General features: G+C 38.7%; 1 protein-coding gene across 1 annotated transcript in view; it reads left to right on the top strand.

The window, feature by feature from the left end:
* The window catches only part of CUBN (cubilin), a 303,548-nt gene that overhangs the window by 57,057 nt on the left and 226,017 nt on the right, over positions 1 to 20,474 (top strand). Inside the window, exons 18-22 of the mRNA XM_004716015.2 lie at positions 5,123 to 5,267; positions 5,718 to 5,896; positions 9,959 to 10,124; positions 10,895 to 11,111; positions 13,323 to 13,453. Coding sequence (XP_004716072.1) covers positions 5,123 to 5,267; positions 5,718 to 5,896; positions 9,959 to 10,124; positions 10,895 to 11,111; positions 13,323 to 13,453 — 838 coding nt within the window. The remainder of the gene's footprint in view (positions 1 to 5,122; positions 5,268 to 5,717; positions 5,897 to 9,958; positions 10,125 to 10,894; positions 11,112 to 13,322; positions 13,454 to 20,474) is intronic.

Below are 20,474 nucleotides of genomic sequence, written 5' to 3'. Positions count from 1 at the left end.
AAGGGGAGCATCGATACTAGGAGGGTGAGGGTAAGGGTGGGTGGGTGGGGGATTAAAGGGCTACCAACCACAATGATCGATATATGGGCCCCATCCCAGGGAGACGGACAGTAGAAAAGTGGGTGAAATGAGACAGCAGTAGGTGTAAGATAGAGGCCAGGGCGGGGAAGAATAATTTATGACATATCAAGGGGGCATGGGAGAGGGAGGGGGAAAATGAGATGCTCATGCCAGGGGCTCAAATAGAAAGAAAATGTTTTGAAAAAGATGACAACATATGTACAGATATGTTTGACAAAATGGATATATGTATGGATTGTGATAAGAGCCCCCAATAAAATAAAAACAACAACAAAAAAACCGATTCAGGAATGGATTTGGAGCTCACGCTTAATCCTAGCTCCAATCTAGGAACAATTAGTTCTTACTACATGGCCCTGCTTGATACTTGCCCTAAACATGGAAACACAGAAGATTGGGGTGCTACAGCAAAGTGTGGTGAAGAAATTAGATGGTGCCTGACTATCAGAGAGAGAATAGAGTCTGGCTTATTTCCAAATAAGGAGCCATCTAAAGAAGATGTCAACTAAGTCCACATGGAAGAAGCACAGCAACATCGATGACCCAAGGAGTGTAAATTCTATAATCCACATCCGGGGTTTAAATTGTGAGATTCGAGTTTGCAGAAGGCTGTGGATGAGAGCGGAAGCCAAAGCTGCCTTTGTGAGATCTGCACAGGGAATACTCCTCTGATGGTATCCCTCTAACCGTATTTGAAGGATGAGAATAAGCTGGTTACAAAAGTATTGGAAACATGACCATAATACATTAAAATGATAAATCCCATTTGAACAGTTAGAACCGTGTGACTTGATCTCCCCTCCGATACACTTTGGGCTTGACCTGGTTTTTAATATTTTCCGTGGCTTTATTTTCACATTGGAGTTTCTCTCTTGTATTCTGTCATTGTTGGTAGCCCTCTTGACCCTCTGTTATGTGATTTTCTATGGTTTTCAGTGTATGAAACCTAGGACAGGTCAATCTATAGAGACAATAACTAGACAAATGGTCCTGAAAAGGTGGGGGGGTCGGTGGGCAAGGGAGGGGAAGGGGAAGATGAGGTGAAGGAATTCAAGAAGGAAGAAAACATTTTGAAACTGATTTTGGTAACAATTGTGCAATACTGTTTGATGTGATTGAACTATTGAATAGTATGATTAATTGGATTAGCTCCTAATGAATGGTCTTAAAAATAAACTTTCCTTAGGTGGTTAGTGTTGAATTTAAATTTTGTATTTTTCCAGAACACTTTTAAAAATAGTTCCTCTAATTTCCAATAATTTATGGTACTCCATTTTTAAATATATACTCTTATATGCTAGAGTTTATTTCAAGGCTATCCATTGTATTTAACTACTATTTTCAACAATTTTTCCCCCAAATAAATGGTTTTAATAATTTTAGCTTTGTAAGTAATGATAATATTTGGTAGGGCAGGGCAAGATCATTCTTACAATTTTCCATATGTTTTGTTTCCCCTTTAAAATACTTTAGCATCACATGAAATTTGCATTAATATTAAATTTTAACATTTTAAAATTTAACAGAATATTTTAATTATTTTAACAGAATATGTAATTTCCATAAGAATGCTATAATATCTCCATTTCATTATAAGTGCTTTCAGCTCTCATAAAAATTTTGAAGTTGTCTTTTAATTGCTGAAATGATATTTTTACAAAAGTGCTTTCTAGGTATTTTATGTCACTATTTCTATTAATTAAATAATTGTCTTCCTAGCTTCTAAGAAGTTATGGCTGATAAATAGAACAGCTATTAAAATTTCACTAATCTTTCTTACTGACCCTGAGGTTTTCAATAGGTTATTACGTATTTTCTCAACATATTATTTATATTTTCTGAAAATAAAATGATTGTGATTTTCCTTTCTAAGGGCTATACATTTATTTTCTCTTTCTTATTGTATTACTGTATGAAAACACAAATTCTGTCACTTCTGTGCTTAACATTCTTCAATCGCTGTAGGATCAAGGGGGATTTTCCTAATTTGACTTCTATTTTTTTAATCTCTCTTTCCTGCCTCGCATCTCTCCCCTTTCTATATGGGGTTACCGCTTCTCCCTTCCCATCCCCCTTAACTGGCCCATCCCAACACCCTGGTCTTTAGCCTGGAATATTTCCCTTGTTCTTTTTCCTGCATCATTCCCACTTCTGCCACCCTCAGTTCTACAGGGACGCATCCCTGACCCACTGGATGAGATGTCAGCCAGGTGTTCTCTACGTTTTAAGATCGTTTTACACCCTCTTTCACAGTTCTGAAAGGAAATTCACAGATGTTACCAAACTGAATGCATGATTTGAACACAACCTAAGATAAAATGAAGAGAAATAAAAGTAAAGAACCAATAAAATAGCGTTTCAGTATGGTAAAAGCCCGAGTAAGCTACACTTGAAGGCAAAAGTAGCCCGTTGCTTGCACTGAGACCTAAAGCTTTTCGCATGCTGCAGGACAGATGCAGGCTGGTGCGGCTATTAGGCTGTTAAATCAATTTCAGAAAGAAATGATGGACCATACTGGACTGCTTTCCAGGGCATGAGTGGGAAGACTTTCTTTAATTTATACTCTTCTTGCAATCCCGGGGGAAAGTGTGTTTGAAAATTGTGCAGAGATATTTTGTGATTAATATGTAAAATTGAATTAGATTTTATGCTACAGATTTCAGGTTTATTAACAGTATTTTTTACCTAGTTATGTCTTGTTTGGGAGGATTTTGAAGAATTTTGGTTGCATGTAACTGTCCCTTATATTTTGGCTGTCTAGTGTTCTTATCCACTAGCTACTTATTTAGTACCAGCGGTGTCCCACTATCCTTTTAATATGATAATTTTAAAAATACCCTCATAAACTTCCATATCCTTACTTGTGTCTAGGAATAATGTAGCATCCTGCATGTTCCTAATGATGGAGCTCATCATGCTAAAATAAACAAATACTTTGTTAAAGCTCCTTGTTAGTAGTGACTGATAATACTGCTATTACTAGCGTTCAGCACAGTTTCGGACATTTATTGAGACCTTCGTAACGCAAGTTGAGTACGTGAACTGGATCTTCCAGAATAATTTTATGTAACAGAAGTAGTAGACATTTCACCACTTGCCTGTCACTTGATTGTACTGTGGTGGCTTCCCGCCGTCAATAAAACAGGCCGCCAACTTTTTGGCTTTTTCTGCTTTGGGCTAAGATCCACCTGATAGCAGTGCTTCATGGCTTCTTCTGAATCCACCTTGAACTTCTGTCAATTCCCTGTGGATGTCTGGCTTCAGCTGTCCTGCAGTTAGCTTCAGTAGAGTTTTTTCTAGCATGTGACGATTTTTGCATTTCGTTCAGCATAACAAAAGATAGTCTTTAGCCAATACTCTATTAGCAGACATTTCACTAAAGAATTCTTGATTGTTTCATTGTTTCAACAGCTTCATGAGCTAAGTCTGTTTAATGACTAGTTTGAGGCTAGTAAGTGCGCAAGATTGTACATGAAAGATAGGATTTCAAGCTATGTCTATATGTCTCCATACATTATGCTCTTGGCTCCTATACCATAAAGATATCATCTATAATTTATAACAAGCAATTTTTATTATAGGTACAAATTTTTTTCAGCCCCTAACTTTTCAGTTTTTTAAAAAATCGATTCAGAAATGCTACAATATTTTGGGATCATTTGGTTTTCCTTATTTGATTTATTGATGGACTTTATAATTGCAAATAATCGTTGCATTTCTATTCCAATATTTGATTTGCTATTTAAACTTAGCAACACACTGTGAATTTATATTTCTAGAATTGTTGGGGTTTTTTTAGAATTGTGGTTTTTAGATTTATGTGCCTTTATTAATAGATGAGATCAGTCCTAAGTTTTAATTTATGTGATGTAAGTTGGTATTTGGAAGAGCCCTGTTGGCATAGTGGTTACGCTTTGGACTGCGACCCAAATATCGACAGTTCAAAACCACCAACAGATGAGGTTTTCTACTCCCATAAACAATTACAGTCTTGAAAACTCACATGGGAAGTTCGACCCTGTCCTGTAGGGTCACTGTGAGTCAGTTTTTTCTCAATGGCAGTGAGTTTGTTTTTTATTTCTTTTTGGTGTCTGTTGGGATTTGGTGTCAAGAGTCTGAAACCAAAAAGGTGTTGGGAAGTGTTCTGTAACTGAGGATGCCTTTTAACCAATTATGTAGCACAAAATTATCTGTTTCTTAGGTAGGTCCCCCCACTCCCACCCCAGGGGCAGACAATAATTACTTGTTGATGTTTCAACCCTCTCTTTGGTGTATGATCTTGTCAGATTTTCTTTTTTCCTTCTTGAAAATATGATAGTAATCTGTATTATTCTGGGAATAACCAACTTCAAATGTTAGCATAAAGTTTATTATATAAAATTATTATGTTAGAACATTTCTCAACTCTGTATTTGTACCACTTTTGTCATTTTTAAGTATTTGTAATTATTTTCTTTATTCCTTATTAAACTTGCCAGAAATATATATTTTACATGCCTATTCTTCAAACTTCCTCAAAACGGTTTCTCATCCTATTTATGAATTCTACTTTAAAAAATATTTATATACTATGTTTTGCTGTAAATTTTACTTCATTTAATTTCTCACTTTTAAAATTGGTTATATAACTTCTTTTAATTCATACATTTCTTCGTTTTTTCTTCTCCCATCCTCCCTATCCTATTCTATCTTTCTTGCAATAATGACATCAATTTAGAAAATGAATTCTTGAGATTACATATTTCATGGGAACGTGTATGTAATACCCTCCTTTTCCGCTCCCGATAGTCCAAAGCTGTGAACTTATTTTCTCTGTGGCACTGTGGAAATTATTAGAAAACATTTTTAAACTTTGTGATTTGGGGTATTACTTATAAGTATGATTTTATCAATATTTAGTATTACCAATAATTTATGACGATAACTCCAAATTAGACCATCACTCATTTTGGATGTCTTTTCCCCCTGTCTAAATAATATCACCACTTTCAAGGTAATTTTATTGACTCCGATTATAGTTCTATTTCATTTTCATCTTTAGGTTCTAGATGAAGACATTATACTTGGAAAATTCTGTGGTGATTCAACCATATCTCACATGAACTCCATCACTAATAGAATCTGGATTAGGTTTAAAATAGATGCTTCCATTGCAAAAGCTGGTTTCAGAGCGGTTTATCAAGTAGGTAAGGAACCCTATCCCTCCCTTTTCAAAGGTCCAATTTGCCTGATTGTAACATTTTAATTTCTTTTTTTTTTTAAACATTTTATTAGGGGCTCATACAACTGTTAACGCAATCCATACCCACATCGATTGTGTAAAGCGCATTTGTACATCATTCTCAAAACATTTTCTCTCCACTTAAACCCCCGATATTAGGTCCTCATTTTTCCCCTCCCTCCCCGCTCCCCTCCGTTTTAATTTCTTGAAATCATACTGTCATTTTATGTTCTCATATGGCAAGAAAAAAAGATTCTCATGGAAATGTCATCAGACCTGTGACATTGTGGCAATTGATAATTATGTCTACATCTGTGATCATTGAACTCCTTAGGCAAAATTAGAATTTTCAGTACAGTGAGAACAAGAATACTTCATCTTTGGATAAACATTGATGCTGTGTTCATATTTCCAGCTTGTGGAGGTGCATTGACTGGAGAAGGAGTCATCCGCTCTCCTTTGCATCCTAACGTGTATCCCGGAGACAGGGTCTGTAGGTGGGCCATCCACCAACCCCAACGCCGTGTGGTTCTCAATGTCACTGCTTTTGACATTGGACCTTCTGCTGCCCATTGTGATACGGATTATATGGAGGTGAGAGATGACATCTTTGAATCATTGTATTTGGATTTAAAGTGTGACAAATATGTCAGGTTGTCTTCTGGTTGGTTAGTTCCATGATTTGTATGTAGCAACATCTCTGAATATAGATGAAAGTTCTCAACAAAATACAAGTGAGGCAAATTATACACAACTTCCAACTTTCTTCCAGGAGTGTGTGGCTGGTTTAGTCTGCCAATATAAATCAATGTAATACATGTTATTAATAGAATGCAGTAAAAAAAAACCTTTTCATGTTTGCCTCAATATACTTATAAAAGCATTGAATAAAATCCAACACATTTCCAAGATAAAAATACTCAACAATTGAGAGTAAAGGAGAACTCCCTTAACTTAATGATGGACATTTACAAAAAGCCACAGGTAACAAACATTGTATCTAAGGATGAAAACCGAATGCTTCCCTCTGAAATCATTAATAAGAGAAGGATGTCCATTCTCACAATTTCTAGATAACATTATACTGGAAGTTAGAGGCAAAGGAAAGAAAAATAAAATCCAGATTGGAGAAAAATGTAAAATGATCCCTGCTCACAGATAGCACAATATTATATGTAGAAAATCACAGGAATTAACACACAGGAGAAAAAGACCCATGGGGACTAGAAAATGGCTTCAGCAAAGGTGCAGGATAAAAGATCAACACTACAGTTAATAATTAAACAATGAAATTAAGGAGACAATTCCACTTACAATAGCCTCAAACAGAATAGAATACTAAGGAATACATTTCCTAACACAAGTGCAAAACTTGTCCTTTGCACCCTTTAAAGCATCACTGAAGGAAACTGCAGGAGATATTATTAGAGTGTGTTATTGGCATGAGGATATAAGTACAGCTCAGTGGGACAGAATTAGAGTCCAGAAATAAACCATTATTTTAAGGATGTGCAGTCATTTCATTGAGGACAAATGGTGTCAGAACAATGAATATCAACATGCCAAAGCACCACGTTGGATTCTTATAAACAATTTCTCTTAGAAGAAAAGATAGGGGTAAATCTTTATGATACTAAATGTGTTAGACAGCATTTTCTAAAGAGATACAACCAGATTACTAATAATTATATATCTATATATTTATATAGATCTATAACACAAGAAATAAACAGTTAAATTATAAAGCAGTACAAATGGCTCAGTACAATTCAAATGTATTAGACAGTTGTGAGACACTGGCAGTCCTTCAAGTCTTGAGGGCTGCCGGGTAGTCCTCTGTAGAGAGATTCAGGCTATCCTGGCTCAGGCACCAAACAGGAAGGCAGGTCACCAACGGTCAGTCAGCCCCCAGCTCAAGAGATGTCAATTCCAATTGTGTGCGAAGCAGGTCTTGAAGGAACCTCAAATTACAGCTACACAGTCCATGGGTTAGGTGTCCCACAGGTAGTGTCGCTTGCAGATTGAGGCACAGAACAAGCAAGGCAGCCGCACACGGGTCCAATGATCAAAGAACAAGAGACAAGAAAGGCGAGGCTCACCGAGCCATTTATCTCTCTGCTCTTCAATTAATTCCACATGTGTTTATCGGCCACGCTGGCACAAGAAACTAACTACCTCATTGGATTAAGCAATACCTTTTTAGAATTGATATGAACCACAGAAAGACAAAAGAAAGACAAACACTGGACTTTTCTAAAAGTCTTAAAACTTTTGTTCTGCAAATGATACCTTTATGAAAGTGAAAAGAAAGTTCACGTAATGAGGGAAATATCTACAAGTCATATATTTGATAAGGAACTTTAATTTGCAATGCACACAATACTTTTATAGATCAATAATAAATAGTTTAATAACCCAATTTTAAAGAGCAACGTATTTGAGTTCCATGAAGAATTTATACCGATTTCCAATAAACCTACAAAAAAGAAGTCCAACATTACTATTTTTTATTTGCAGACACAATTAGATTAAAATGTAACACCTAATGATTTGATCTCTTTTTTGACCCACTTTAAATTTGTTACGGTTTTTAATACTTTCTTTTCAATTGAGGTTTTCCTTGGTTTTATTTTGTTGGTGTTGGGTTTTTTGGATGTTTTTCTACATGTGACGTTTAGGATCAGTAAATCTATAGACAGTAGCTGGATTAATAGTTTTTTAGGAGTGTGGCAGAGGAGGTTGGGGGGAACTAGAGAGCTAAGAACAAGGAGTAACAGAAAGAAGAAAATGTTCTTAAATTGATTGTGGTGAGATTGCACCACTCCTTTTAATATGATTGAACGATTGATTGACTTGAAAGATATGTGCATTCCACATCAATGAAGCTATTGTAAGAAGGAGACAGAAAGCCAGGTCCTATTGAGTGATTTCATGTCTGGTAGAGCAGAGCTGCGCACGGCAGGGTTTTCCAGTGGCTTTGAGCTTTCAGAAATAAGTAGCCAGGCCTGTCTTCCTTGGTGCCTGTGAGTGGACTTGAACCTGCCACCTTTTGGTTAGTGCACTTACCATTTGATTTGCTCTTTGAGACTCCTTCATCAGAATCATCATCATCAGATATTAGAAAACCACAAATCAAACTACAAAGCCCCAAATGTTCAAGTACAAAACAAAAGGCCAAAATGGAATTTCACAGCAAAGGATATTCTATGAAGAAGAGAAAAGACAACCCACAGAATGGGAGTTTAGTTATTTTTCAAATCATAGAAGGAATTTCTTTCCAGAATATATAGAGACTTTCAAAAACAATTTTTCATAGTTTTATTGACATAAAATTCACATACCATACAATTCAATAGCTTACACATATGAAAAAGAGTTGTGCATTTAATATGACAATCAGTTTTAGAGGGTGTTCTTCATTCATATACTCAATTAGCTCTCCATGTACCCCATATATTTAAAAAATTATTATAAAAAATAGCATGAAATTTTAGCTGATTAGAATTAAGGGGTATATAAAAAAAAGGAATTAAGGGGTATATAAATAGACATTTCTTGAAATCATGTATATCAATGGTTAACAAGCACTTAAAAACATGCTCACCATGATTAGTTATAGTAATGTAGGTAAAATTAAAGTGAGAGATCATATCATACCCAGTAAGATGGGTATAACCAAAAGCCAGATAATAACCAATGCTGGCAGAGATGTGGAGAAACAGAATCGTCAACTAATGCTGATGGGGATGCAATCCAGTGCAGCTTTGGAAAAGTCGGGCAGGTCCTCAGACAGGTAGACACGGACTTGCTATCTGTCCCAGCAACTCTCAGGAGAAATGAGAACATGTGCTCATTCAACCTAGCCAAAACGTAGAACCAAATGAAATATCCATCAGTGCTGAGTGGGTGGTGGGGGGAATCAAACAGAAACAAAGCACCCCCACCCTCATCCCACCTTTAGCCCACACAAACATTGTGTACAATGCAATACTGTTTGGCCCTAAAAATGAGTGAAGTATTGACAGATACTGCGGCATAGAAGGACCTCAAAGAGAAAGATAGTCACAAAAGACCACCTTATTATTTATGAAAGATGCCCAGAATAGACAAAGCTGTAGAGACAAGGGCTTTCTTTTTGTGATAATGAAAACATTTAAAAATTGATGATCACAACGATTACTCAAGCCAATAAATGTCCTAAACAACATTGGAGTGTATCCTTTAGAAGGAGGAGTTGGATGAAATCGGAGTTATTGCAAAATGAAGTTATTAAAGTTTTTAAATGTATAATAATAATAGGACTAGTAAGCATGAATACAAATGTTCACATACCCCTTTCTCAAAAATTCCAAAATAGAGACTGACTGTGTACTTTATTTATATTTTTATTGTATGTTTAATACAATTTAATGATATAATGTTATATATCTTAAAATTATCAAGCCTCCAATATGATGAGTTCTTAATAATTATGCCTTTTTTATGACTAAATTATACTATGAAGTTTTGTGTCTTCCAGGTTTGAAGAATGTCTGGTATTTTCTAATTTGTTTTGACTACTTATTAAAAATATTATAAAAATATTGATACTTGATACCATTTTCAAAATTCAATATTTACCAAATAAACTCGTGTGTATCTTTTTTCTTTTTAAAGGTTGGTAGCAGCTCCATTTTGGGTTCTCCTGAAAATAAGAAATATTGTGGCTCAGATACACCTTCCCTTATCACATCTGTGTATAATTTTCTATACATCACATTCGTGAAAAGCTCCTCTTCTCAGAATCATGGCTTCATGGCTACGTTCAGTTCTGCAGACTTCGGTAAGGAGCTTTCTTCCTCCAGGCTTCCCTGTGGGGCTCCTGTCAGAGTAACTTCATGTTGAAAGTAAATTATTACCCAAAATCATCACTCCAAAAAACTTACAGAGGGCATTCAGAAGCCTTAGACTATGTATTTATTTCCTAACCAACAATCATCTAGCATCTGCCGGTTGGTTAGTTGTCTGGTGGTGCCATGTGTCATCATGAAGTGGAAGCTATGCCATCGGCATCTCAAACACCGGAAGGGTCACCCACGGTGGACAGATTTCAGCAGCTATACCAGGAAGAAAGGTTTTGCAATTGACTATCAAATATTAGCCAATGAACCCCTTAAAAGTGAAGAGCAGACATAGTCCCTGCCACTTGACTTGGGCAAGTCAAAAGGCAAGATCAATCACAAGAGGAAAACATCCAGTATGGTCAAGTAGAAGGCCAATGGGGGTGACCTTTGGGGAGATGGACTGGCACCAGGGCTGCAGCAATGTGCTTGAGCATACTGGTGATGATGGTGAGGATGACATGCGGTTCTGCTGTCTGAATGGTCACCATGAATCAGACACTGCTGGGGACACGTCAGTCAATATCTATAGCAATAGTTCATTGGAGTCTTGGAGTTAGTGAAAGGAGAGGCAGGCTAACTTTAGTAGCGAGGAAGGAACAGAAACTTTCTTGATTGTTTAAGCGGCAATAAGCAGATGATTTTTTCCCCCTGAAATCCAGGGGGCTTCTTAGTAATTTGTTGTAACGACTATTATCATGTTCTTCAACAGCTTGTGGAGAAGTTCTTATAGAGCCAACGGGCACCATTCAAAGTCCTGGCCACCCAAACGTCTACCCTCATGGTATCAATTGTACCTGGCATATAGTAGCCCAACCTGGACAACTGATTCGTTTGGTATTCAGAACCTTTCATCTGGAGTTTCATTACAATTGCACAAATGATTATCTGGAAGTTGTTGACACTGGCACTGGGACCTCTCTGGGGAGGTGAGGTTCTTGTTGTTGGCCTTTTTTGTTTTGTTTTCAAAACACAAACACCTTCCTGCTTTCTTCTTTTCATGAAAGACGTTAAAATCTAACCACGCTGTATTATAAAAATGGTATGGGGTCATCATGCTTTTTCAGTGATAGTTTTTTTTCTTCCCAATTCAACAACTTCATGTATAATTCAGTGCCATTGATTATACTCTTCATGTTGTACGTCCATTACTGATACCCCTTTCCAAATTAGTCCATCATTATTAACATAAACTCACTGCCCCCAGGCAAATACTCCTCCTCCTTCACCCATGGAGACCATTGGTCAAGTTTGGTTTCTTTTTAGTAGTTTCCTTGATTTAATATTCACCTATGATGCACTTCCATAGTTAAATTGCTTGTAAAAATAATTTGCATATGTCATCACAATCAATTGTAATGCACCCTCCCATTTCCTGCATTCATTGTTTGCTCCCCAATCTCCTGCCCCTTCCCCCCACCGTTCTTGATAAATCATTTCCTCAGTTATTGTCATTAAGCATCTACTCCTGTGCTTCAAAAACTGGGAAACCTAACAAACAATAAAAACCCCAAACAAACCAAACTGGAGAGAAGAAAATAATAACAACCATGGAAAGACAGCAATGAATATAAACAGAAAGAAAAGACCACCAACAATATTTAAAAGCCAGAGAAAAAATTTCTGTCATGGAACAAGCAAGAAATATGTGAGCCTAGATCCAATTCAGGTTGAGTCGAGAGGGAGGTCAGTGGACCAAGGATGGTAGTGCAGCGTGGTTCGAGCCGCCACAATCAAGTTCACAATCATCTGTCTTACAGTCACGCTGTTTGAGTCCATGATCATTGCTGTTGCAGGGGAAGATAGAATTGTATTACTCCCTCTTCTTTGGGGCCTCCAGTAATTTGTTAAGTTTTCATCTAGACTTTTATGGCTCTGTTTCCATAGCCATAAAACGAACACCTAAATCACTCTCCCATACATGTTCACCCCCAAAACTTTGCTCCGGTGCGTTATAATTTTTTTCCTGTCTTCCTCCTGATCTTGCTGACTACACATTTACCATCTTTAAAATTATATTCTAAAAGAGATACCTTTTTTGTGTGATTGATTTTCTATATTATGTTACCTTTCTATTTTGTTGATTTCTAGTAGTTCTTTGGTTTAATTCAGTCTTTATTCTTTTTGTGTGTGTAATGAAAGCGGAGGTCACAGCTTTGATGCTTGTCCCTCTTCTGATGTAAATGTGTAAAGAGACCTGGGGGCACAGTGTTGGGATGCCAACTGGAGAGTTGCTGGTTCAAACCCTCCTGCCCCTGCATGGCACAGCAAGGTGGCTGTCTGCTGCCACAGAGATGTATTGTCTCAGAAAACCTATGCTACTCTGTACCTTAGAGCCACATGATTTGTAATTGACTGGGACGCAGTAGGTTTGGGGTTTACTCTAAAGAGCCGGTGCTATCAGTTGGCCCCTGACTACTGCTTTTCATGGTAGGGCATATATTTTGACTGTCACTCATCTATCAGTTGGTAGTGCTCGTATCGTTTTGTATATGTGCTGCCGAAGCCAACACGAGTACTCGTATCATTTTGCGATGCTGGGTGTATTGCTGTGATAGTGGAAGAGATACCACTGCTATTTCAAATACCAGCAGGGTCACCCAAAGCAGGTATATCTTTGCAGAAGCCTTGCTGACCTAGAGGTTACACACTGGCTGATAACTGCAAGGTCAGCAGTATGAAACCACCAGCCACTCAGTGGGAGAAAGAGAAGGCCTGTCTACATCCGTAAAGGGTCACAGGTGCAGAAGCACACGGGGGAAGTTCTCTCCTGTCCTGGAGGGTCCGCTGTGGGTCAGGAGAGAGATGAGGCTCTCTGCTTCCATAAAGATTTACAATCTTGAAAACCCTGTATAGCAGAGGTTCCCAACCTGTGTGTCGCGACCCCCTTTGGGAGTCAAACGACCCTTTCACGGGTCGCCCAAGTCATCAGAGTAGCAAAATGACAGTGATGAAGTAGGGACGAGAATACTGTTTTAGTTGGCTCACCACCACACGAGGGACTGTCAAAGGGTTGCAGCATGAGGAAGGTGGAGAACCAGTGCTTATAGTGAGTTGCAGCTGACTCGGCGGTGGGCTCAGGTCTCGTAATATTTTCAGCACATCATTTTGACTTGTGCATCTTTTCTGGTTTGGAACAGATATTGCGGAAGATCGATCCCACCATCCCTCACCAGCAGTGCCAACTCATTAAGGCTGGTCTTTGTCGCCGATGCTGACCTGGCTTATGAAGGCTTTGAAATAACTTATGAAGTGATTAATGCAGCAACAGGTAACAAAACATTTTATACTTGCTTTTATTTACTCCATTACAAAATAGAACTAATAGCTACAGTATAATAAGTATTCTCTCTGCGAAAATCAAAGGTACACAGAATAAAATGTACAGGCTTAAATTCCTATTTTAAACAGTAGTTATGATTAATCAATGTGTTATACCAATGTTAATTTTTCAAGTTTTTATAAATGTTCTGTTTTATTCAGATCTCTAAAATCCAATGGCCCAAACTCTTTTCTCAAGAAATCTTAGTGTGTGCACACTTTTCCACATGATTGTGGTTTTCCCTGACTCTCTATTGGGCCTCAGACTCCATTGAATATTAGATTCGTATTTGGCCCAAATCGTTTGAATTCTCTGGACCACTGTTTTCCCAACTGTAGCATGATGGTATTTGATTTGATGATCTTGAGATGTCTTCCGGTTCTAATCAATGATGAACAGTTTTAATTTGCTGCATGAATAAATTAGCTGTGTCTCAGCTAACAGATGGTGCAGTCAGGGCCTCCTGAAAAGATGATGAAAATCTTATTAACAGCATGCAAAGGGAAACATATCTATGATGGCTTCAGAACCACGACACTAGCCTGTAAGGTCTTAGCCATTTCAGCAAGGAACAAGAGCACTGGAAATAATCAGGCAGGAAAGAGGTTCATTTTTAGTTAATTTTTTTTCCCAAAAATAAGCCTTAGGTAAAGTAAAAGTAAATAAAGCAGAGAAAGAAACAAGGTGGATAGAAATGGAACCTGATAAAGAGGAAAATGCAAGAAAGGGCAAATGATAAAAGAACACTGAGGCAGCAGATCGGAAAGACTCCCAACCTGCCTCCCTGATCATCACCTTGGGCTCTGATTGCTTCAAACGGGCCCGAAGTCACGTATTTCTGTAATTTCTCAGATGTTGGTTACTGGCTGGTCACTGTGGTCCTGCCTTTGCTCGGATGAACTCACCCTTTTGACTAACCATGGTCAGGCCTTGCTGAACGGCAGCCAGATTACTGGTTCCAGGAAGTTGTGTGGAAGCCGCAGTCCGTTGTCTCTCTGAGATTGTCCCAGCTGTCTTGGAGATCTGGACATTGTTGAAGATGGCCCCCGTAGGATTGCCCAGAGAAGGGTTGGTGGGACTCAGGAGACTGACATGGAAGTTGGACTTCGTGGCAGCCCCCTAGGGCAGCTTGAGGCTGCATGAGCTTCGGGCCTGGAAATATGGTGGTGGGCCTGTCTTCCGAGGTTCCTGTGTGTAATCTGTTCTGCAAAATACAAGCATCAGTGGAAGTACAATGATTGACGTTCCTCTTACTTGACTGCTCTAATAGAAGCTCTTTTCAGAACAGTGGTGATGGGTTTGGTTGTTGGTGTCTAGTTCCCCAACCCAGTAGGTGTGAGCGCCAATGCTGAACGTTTCCCTGTCTTTATTGGATAAAGGCTTCAGGTCCTCACTCGAGTTATTTTTCCTTCTGTAGCTGAGGCCATGTCGCTATGATGTCAACCTCTCACGATCTGTGTGGGAGGGAAGACGATGCTTTCTTTTCATTTCTTTGGGTCCCTCCTGTGGGCCCACCCAGATGTGCCTGGAGAAATGGAAATGACTGAACTCGTAAGAAAAGTGCTAGTAGGTAGAAGCTTAAAAAAAATCTTTGTAACTGATTAGGAGACTAGATTTTAAGTGCTATAAAACATTGAGATCTTGAGAATGTAAAGTTTGCATTAACTTTACTAATTAAAAGCTGTTACTATCTGTGACTTACGTATATACAAACATTGGTAAAATCAGCATGTGGGGATGGGGAGGCGACCTTGAAAATGTAAGCAGTTACAGAAATATGTCCTTGACACATTTTCTGCATTGGAATTAAAAATGGAAGCATCTATCATAACCAGTTCGGTGTTTTCCACAGTGTAGGTTTGGTTTGAATCTAAACGAAAACAATTAGATCCGCACATTAGAGCCACGTCTTTGCTATGTGCAGACTGGTGTTTGGAAGGGCTCTAGATGAACTGGATGCAGCATGCATGCTAACACGGGACGTGGCCCATTGCCTAAGGAAGCCCAAAGGAGGATGGATGTGTTTGAATTCTGGTGCTGGAGAAGAATATTGGAAGTACGAGGGACTGCCGGAAGAACAAACAAATCTGCCTTGAAGAAGTACAGCCAGAGTGCTCCCTAGAGACCAGGATCCTGAGCCTTCCGCTCACGTACTTAGGAGTTGTTCCCAAGGAGAGGCCAGTCCCCGGAGAAGGACATCACGTTTGGTGAAGTAGGAAGTCAGCAAAAAGGGAATGCCTGCGACAAGATGGACTGATTCCGGGGCTGCCGCAATGCGCTCAACAATAAGAACAGTTGTGAGGCTGGCACAGCACCGGGCAAGCGGGGTCCCGATGAGTCAGAACTGACTTAATGGCACCTAACAACACTGACACCCACCAATCCTGTGTGTCTGTCCTGGTGAAGATGTTGTATCTCCCATCTTTTTCATGCTGCTTGCCTGACTCTTCTATCTGTAGTCTTATTCTTCTTATTGTTATTATAGTTATTATTATTAAATACAGCCAAATCAGTTCTAGCCTCAGTCCTGATACTAGCTGATGCTTTCAGGCAAGTCACACAGTTCTCTGATTCTTTCTACTTACCTTAATGTTTATCGTTTCTGCTGTGAGGTCCTCAGAGATCTAGACTCCCCCTCAAAGGTGTTTAGAATGCTTGTTCTTCTTCTTTTCTTATCGGCCCATACATTTCCCACACGCAGTGTCCCAGCTTCATGGGTCTTACTTATCTCAGTAGATTTTTATCCTGGTACATTATTTTATCTCAGCTTAGTAATTCTCTCATTTAACTTATTTTACTTCTTAGACCTTAGAATAATAACGCTACACCCAAACACTTTAATTTTTAGATTACAGCAGTTAGAAAGCACCAGGCTCCTCTCGAGACAGACGGGGCTTTCTACCTCCATGAAGAATTAGCAGGAGGGAGGGGGAAGGTGGGGAGAGGAGTGGGGAAGAAACCTTGGGGGAAGGGAGAAAGCAGTTGGTTTAAGAGGGAAAAAAGAGGAGTTGATACCAAGGGCTCAAGTAGAAAGTAAGTGATGGCAACGTGTGTACAAATATGCTTGATACAAATGATATATGGATCGTTATAAGAGCTGTAAGAGCCCCCAATAAAATGATCTGCAAACAGACAAACAAAAAGTTAAAGTTTTAGAAACTCACAGGGCAGGTCTACTCTGTCCTATAGGGCCACTGTGAGCCAGCTGTCACTTGATGGCAGTGAATTCTTATTTTTTGGTGTGTGGAGAAGATCCAGTTTCTTTTTGTTTGTTTGTTTTGTTTATTTTAATAAATCATTTCATTGGGGGCTCTTACAGGTCTTACAACAATCTGTACATCAATTGTATCAGGCACATTTGTACATATGTCACCATCATCATTTCTAAAACATTTTCTTTCTACTTGGGGTGGGGGGGGCTCTAGTTTCATACTCTATTCCCAAATCTGCATTTCTTGCCTAGAGAAAATGAAAGAGCACAGAACTTGGGAGGAGAGAACTTGGATTCAATTTTTCTTATTGCTATCTGAATGAAGTGATTTTTACGGTTTCAGTTATTTATTTATTTTAAATCATTTTATTGCGGGCTTGTACAACTCTTATCACAATGCATCCATCCGTGGATTGTGTCAAGCACATTTGTACATTTGTTGCCATCATCATTCTCAAAACATTTGTTTTCTACTTGAGAATGGAATGATTTTTAAAGACAGTACCCTCTGAGAGCTGTAAATCCTCATCACCCACTTTCTGAAAAGTGGAGAGTTGATCCTGACTGTCTCACAGACGTGGGGCTGATCAAACAAGGCATGATATGAAATTTAATCGATTGTGGTCTAGCGCTCTAACGTTCCTGGGTGTGAGAACACTACTTGGTAACACCAAGGCACAATTTTGCAGCACCTGCTTTTTTAAAAATCATTTTATTGGGGACTCATACAATCTTATCACAATCCATACATACATCCACTGTGTCTAGCACACAATGAATGTGCCCTCATCATTCTCAAAACATTTACTCTTCATGTAAGCCCCTGGCATCAGCCCCTCAATTTTCCCCCTCCCCATGCCCCTCTCCCACATGAACCCTTGATAATTTATAAATTATTATTTTGTCATATCTTGTATTGTCTTATGTCTCCCTTCATCCACTTTTCTGTTGTCTGTCCCCCAGGGAGGAGGTTATATGTAGATCCTTATAATCAGTTCCCTGTCTCTACCCCACCCTCTCTCCCCTCTCCCAGTATCACTGCTCTCACCACTGGTGCTGACTGGCTCATCTGTCCTGGATTCCCTGTGTTTCCAGTTCCTGTCTGTACCAGTGTACATCCTCTGGTCTAGCCAGATTGATAAGGTAAAATTGGGATCATGATAGTGGGTGGGGAGGAGGGGGGTGGGGAGGAAGCATTTAGGAACTAGAGGAAAGTTGTATGTTTCATCATTGCTACACTGCACCCTGACTGGCTGTCTCCTAAGGGGATGTCAAGTTGCCTAGAGATGGGCTTTGGGTCCCCACTCTGCACTGCACACTCCCCCCAGCACCTGCTTTAGTGCATTGGTTTGTACTGCTGTCTTTGGCATGACCGTTGTGAGGACAAAGAGAAAAGGCATGCCCGTGACCACATTGCAGTGGGTTATAACGCAATGTTAGCTTTTGATTCAGAAGACCTTTTCTTTCCTGAAGGAGAACTTGAACCTATGATTACATTTCCCCAGCTCTTTACTAGGAGGATCATTAAACCAAATGTATCAGTCACAGCAGATGCCTCCTGTGTCGACTGTTTATTTAGCATGTATCTAGAGAGTCTGAGCACACATGCATTAGTGTACAGCCCCAACGTTTCTTGAGTCCTTTCTGAGAACACAGCCTATACGTGGACTAATTGAAGTTCATTACATAAGCTCTCCCGTAAGCATCACAGGGGTTGTATTCTTCTATCCATTCTTACCAGTTAATCCTACCATCTGGCTCAAGTCCAGTGGGATTGACATCATTTCTTCATGGGTTGCAGAATATTCACATTTCTGATTTCCCTCATTGAAGGCGATGTTACAAAAACCCATCTTGTGAATGTTTAGTGGAGGCAGAGATCTGTTGTAACTTTTAGAAAAATCTAGTTTTGTGATTTTCATAAAAATAGTCCACAAAGGATGATTGTATATTTTCTATATTATTATTACTAGAATTGGTTAGAAAGAACATTATATGAGACTAGTTCAGTGGAACATAGTAGATAAGAGTATTTTTCTTTTTATCACTTCGTAAATGTTTTCAGATCATAATACAGGACCAAATGCATCCTAGTTTTCCTTTGGCAACTTAAGATCTAACAAAAGACATTTTAAAATTTGTTTTAATATTGATTAACAGGCATCATAGCAACACATGGACATCCTTTTGTGGGAACACATTCAATATTAACTATTTGTGCTTTGCTGCAAAGCATCAGAAAAAAAGGAAAGACTAGCAGTGGCATTTCTCAGTGTTATTAGTCTAGAAAAAGCCGTGTGTTCAAGGGAAGGAAATGTAATATTGTTTAGAGTACAGTGTTAGGTAAGAGAAGTTCTTAAATATATAATAACCATATTTGTATATATAGCTACATTAGATTCAGGGAGTCATTTCTTTTTCTTTCTATAACATTGTAGTTAAATCTCATAAAACTCCAATAAAATGTTAGTAATAAGCATCATTAAATATTTACTGAAATATCTGGGAAATATTTATTACAACTCTGAATTTTTAAAATCTTCTGCAGAGAGCTTAACCAATATTTGCACAGATTTTTCAGACTTTAAATGTTACAGATATTTTATTCTGAAGTTTGCATTTATGCCTATGATTAATTTTGTGTTAAATTCTCTATATGGTTGGAGTTATGTAAGTTTACTTATTTACAAATAGAAACTAATTATTCAAATGCCATTTGTTGAATGTCCCTTTCCATTACACACACACACACACACACACACACACTGAATTCCCATTGTATTGTTGTTGAAAGCAAATTATTCAGGTATGCATGTCTGCTTTTGGAACTGTGGTGTACTTCATTGATCTGTGTGTCTATGTATTAATAGGGCATGATATTGTTTAATATTATTTTATTATGAATCTTTAATCAGGAAAGGTTAATCCTCCAAATTAAAACAAAACAAAATGAAAAACAAACAAGCCTGTTTCAGCAATACTAGAGCCTTTGTATTTCCATATACAGATAAATATGAGGCTTTCTACTCCAATATAGCAACCACAGAGGCAGTTCTAACCTGTCCCAGAGGCAGGTCTACCCTGTCCCATAAGGCAGGTCTATCTCTTCTGTCCCATAAGGCAGGTCTTCTGTCCCATAAGGCAGGTCTACTCTGTCCCATAAGGCAGGTCTATCTCTTCTGTCCCATAAGGCAGGTCTATCTCTTCTGTCCCATAAGGTTCCTATGAGTTGGAATCGACTCTCTGGCAGTGAGTTTGAGGTTTTCAAACTGTCTTCTTATGACACTGTCTTTTTATTTTCAATTCTCTTATTTTTCTACCTATCTATTTTGCAGTCTTTACCCAATATCTCTTGGGTACCTGGATTTTTATTGTGGAAACCAAGTCCTCTTGCCAATTGGAACAGAGGAAGAAAAGGGGAAAAAATGGGGAGGATTAGAATAAATGAGTAAAATAGAGGAAGAGAGAGAGGAAAAATAAGGCTACAAAAAGGAGGGGTGGGGGGAAGAAATCCAAACAATCCCAAAGGATGTTGCAGACATACGATGTAGCATGCTTTCCATGAGACTAGAGTGTCCAGGGAGGGGCCTGACTCGCTGCCTGAACATGCGTGTATCTTTGACAGTGGGGACTAGGGATTTCAATCTTGAGTTTCCTGGGAAGCATGATCTGTCAATCACATGTATACTGCAAGTTCAGAGCCAGCTCTGCTTGGGATGTAGGCAGGTGAGGGTGCCTGGGTAGGTGTGGAGGGGTCTC

The sequence above is a fragment of the Echinops telfairi genome, unplaced genomic scaffold, assembly GCF_000313985.2.
Source record: "Echinops telfairi isolate 266 unplaced genomic scaffold, ASM31398v2 ScPeMD7_7473;HRSCAF=8511, whole genome shotgun sequence".
In the NCBI taxonomy this organism is placed as follows: domain Eukaryota; kingdom Metazoa; phylum Chordata; class Mammalia; order Afrosoricida; family Tenrecidae; genus Echinops; species Echinops telfairi.
This window is presented reverse-complemented; position numbering and strand designations above follow the sequence as displayed.